We start from the raw sequence: 1,572 nt of genomic DNA, 5'->3' as shown, positions 1-1,572 counted from the left end.
TTGGTTTGTAGTCAAATAGAAAACATCCCATTCAAACGGAAACTGCTTTTTTAGAGTGAAACTAAATGGGTCTTTGTTCTAAGTCCCAGAACCGGAGCAAAACAATTTCCCAGGGAACTTTGGTTGTTATCGTTTCACTAATGGATAAAGGAAAAGATCACAGCCTCCATTATTCATTTTTTTCCCCCTTAAAGCCATCAAAGGAACTTCCTATAAGCAAAAAAGGCTCGATTTCAGGAAAAGTTTAGGAGAAAAGAACAGAACACATGCTGCTTTTGTTCATTAATATCAAGCATTTTGCAACTCTGTCAGTCAAATTTTGGTCTCCACTTTAATATTTAGGTATCTATTAGAACACGTGTTAAAGTCAAGGCCCGGGGGCCGGATCCGGCCCTCCAGATCATTTTACTTTATTACTATTAATGGCTTGATGTTATCTTGCAATAATTTCTAAATTGTATAATTTTGAAAATATATATTTTCATGCAGAGTACAATGTTGAAAGTTATTTAAGGTTTACGTTAATTTATTCTGGAATAATATTTCTGCCTGTGTTTATTCTTGATAACGTTAACAAGTTTTAAAAATGTAGTTTTAGTGTCTTCAATAACTATCTTGACAGTATATTTGCATAATTTGTGATTATAAACATAATTAAGTTTTATGAGTGACCAGCAATTCAATAATATTTCCTGATTTAAAGTAATTTTTGAGTTAGTTGATTAGACTTCTTGTAGAGATTAATTATATTTTATTTTAAGGCAACAGTTTATGGCGCTTGGATGATTCCTTTGATAGGAAACATAAACTTGATTATTTTCTTTTTTATTTGTTAAATGTATTCATTACAGAGCTCAGCGGAGGAATCTCAGTGGGTGGAGGACCACATGTGGTTTCATCAAGCTCGCGTTAAAGACGTGGAGCTGATTACAGGGTTGGACTTCTATCAAGGCAGTAATCGACCCGTTCCAGAACTGCTGAAGATCAAGACTCGCCCCACAGCCGCCATCCATAGAAAAGAATGACAAAGGAACGTATAAAAGCTTCCATTGTTTGGCAGCAGTGTAATGATTGTATCTGTTTATTTACCTTTTTTCATAATTACTCTTAATTTTACTATGTGTATATTTCATTGTCCACTTGTTGATGGAAAAACTTGTTTGCTTTAAATATTTATTGATAAGATCAAATGTCTCTATATTTATAGTTACTCAAATTTTTGTAACCAAAACATGCATTTGAGGATGATATTTTTTTGATGGCAAAACCAGAAAAATATTAAATGGATCTGTTGAATAACGTGTTTCTTGATTCTTCTTTTATGTATTTTTCTCACACAAAACAGGATCGTTAGTCTGGTCTAATGTTTCAATTATAAGTCATTTTGAATTTTTTAATTTAATTTTTTTGCAGAGTAAGAAATAAAATGAAAAAACTTTTACAAATTCAAAAATTATAATATTAAAGTGTGGTTAAAACTAGAGTAATTGAAAACCAGACACTTAAATAGGCTGGGGGCAATTAACTGAACTTAAGACAGCTGTAAATCATGACAAACCTGAAACTGGTGTG

The 1,572-nt window shown here is 32.0% G+C and overlaps 1 protein-coding gene across 1 annotated transcript in view; it reads left to right on the top strand.

Annotated features, from left to right (window-relative positions):
- The window catches only part of LOC112162689 (venom phosphodiesterase 1), a gene marked incomplete at its 5' end in the record, with an annotated part of 34,505 nt that extends 33,189 nt beyond the window's left edge, over positions 1–1,316 (top strand). Inside the window, 1 exon segment of the mRNA XM_024298578.2 lies at positions 852–1,316. Within this exon segment, the coding sequence (XP_024154346.1) occupies positions 852–1,025 (174 nt within the window).
- Positions 1,317–1,572: the final 256 nt, after the last annotated feature.

Source organism: Oryzias melastigma, linkage group LG11 (genome assembly GCF_002922805.2).
Source record: "Oryzias melastigma strain HK-1 linkage group LG11, ASM292280v2, whole genome shotgun sequence".
NCBI classification, from domain to species: Eukaryota; Metazoa; Chordata; class Actinopteri; order Beloniformes; family Adrianichthyidae; genus Oryzias; species Oryzias melastigma.
Note: the sequence above shows the minus strand (reverse complement) of the source record. Positions and strands in the feature narration are given on the sequence as shown.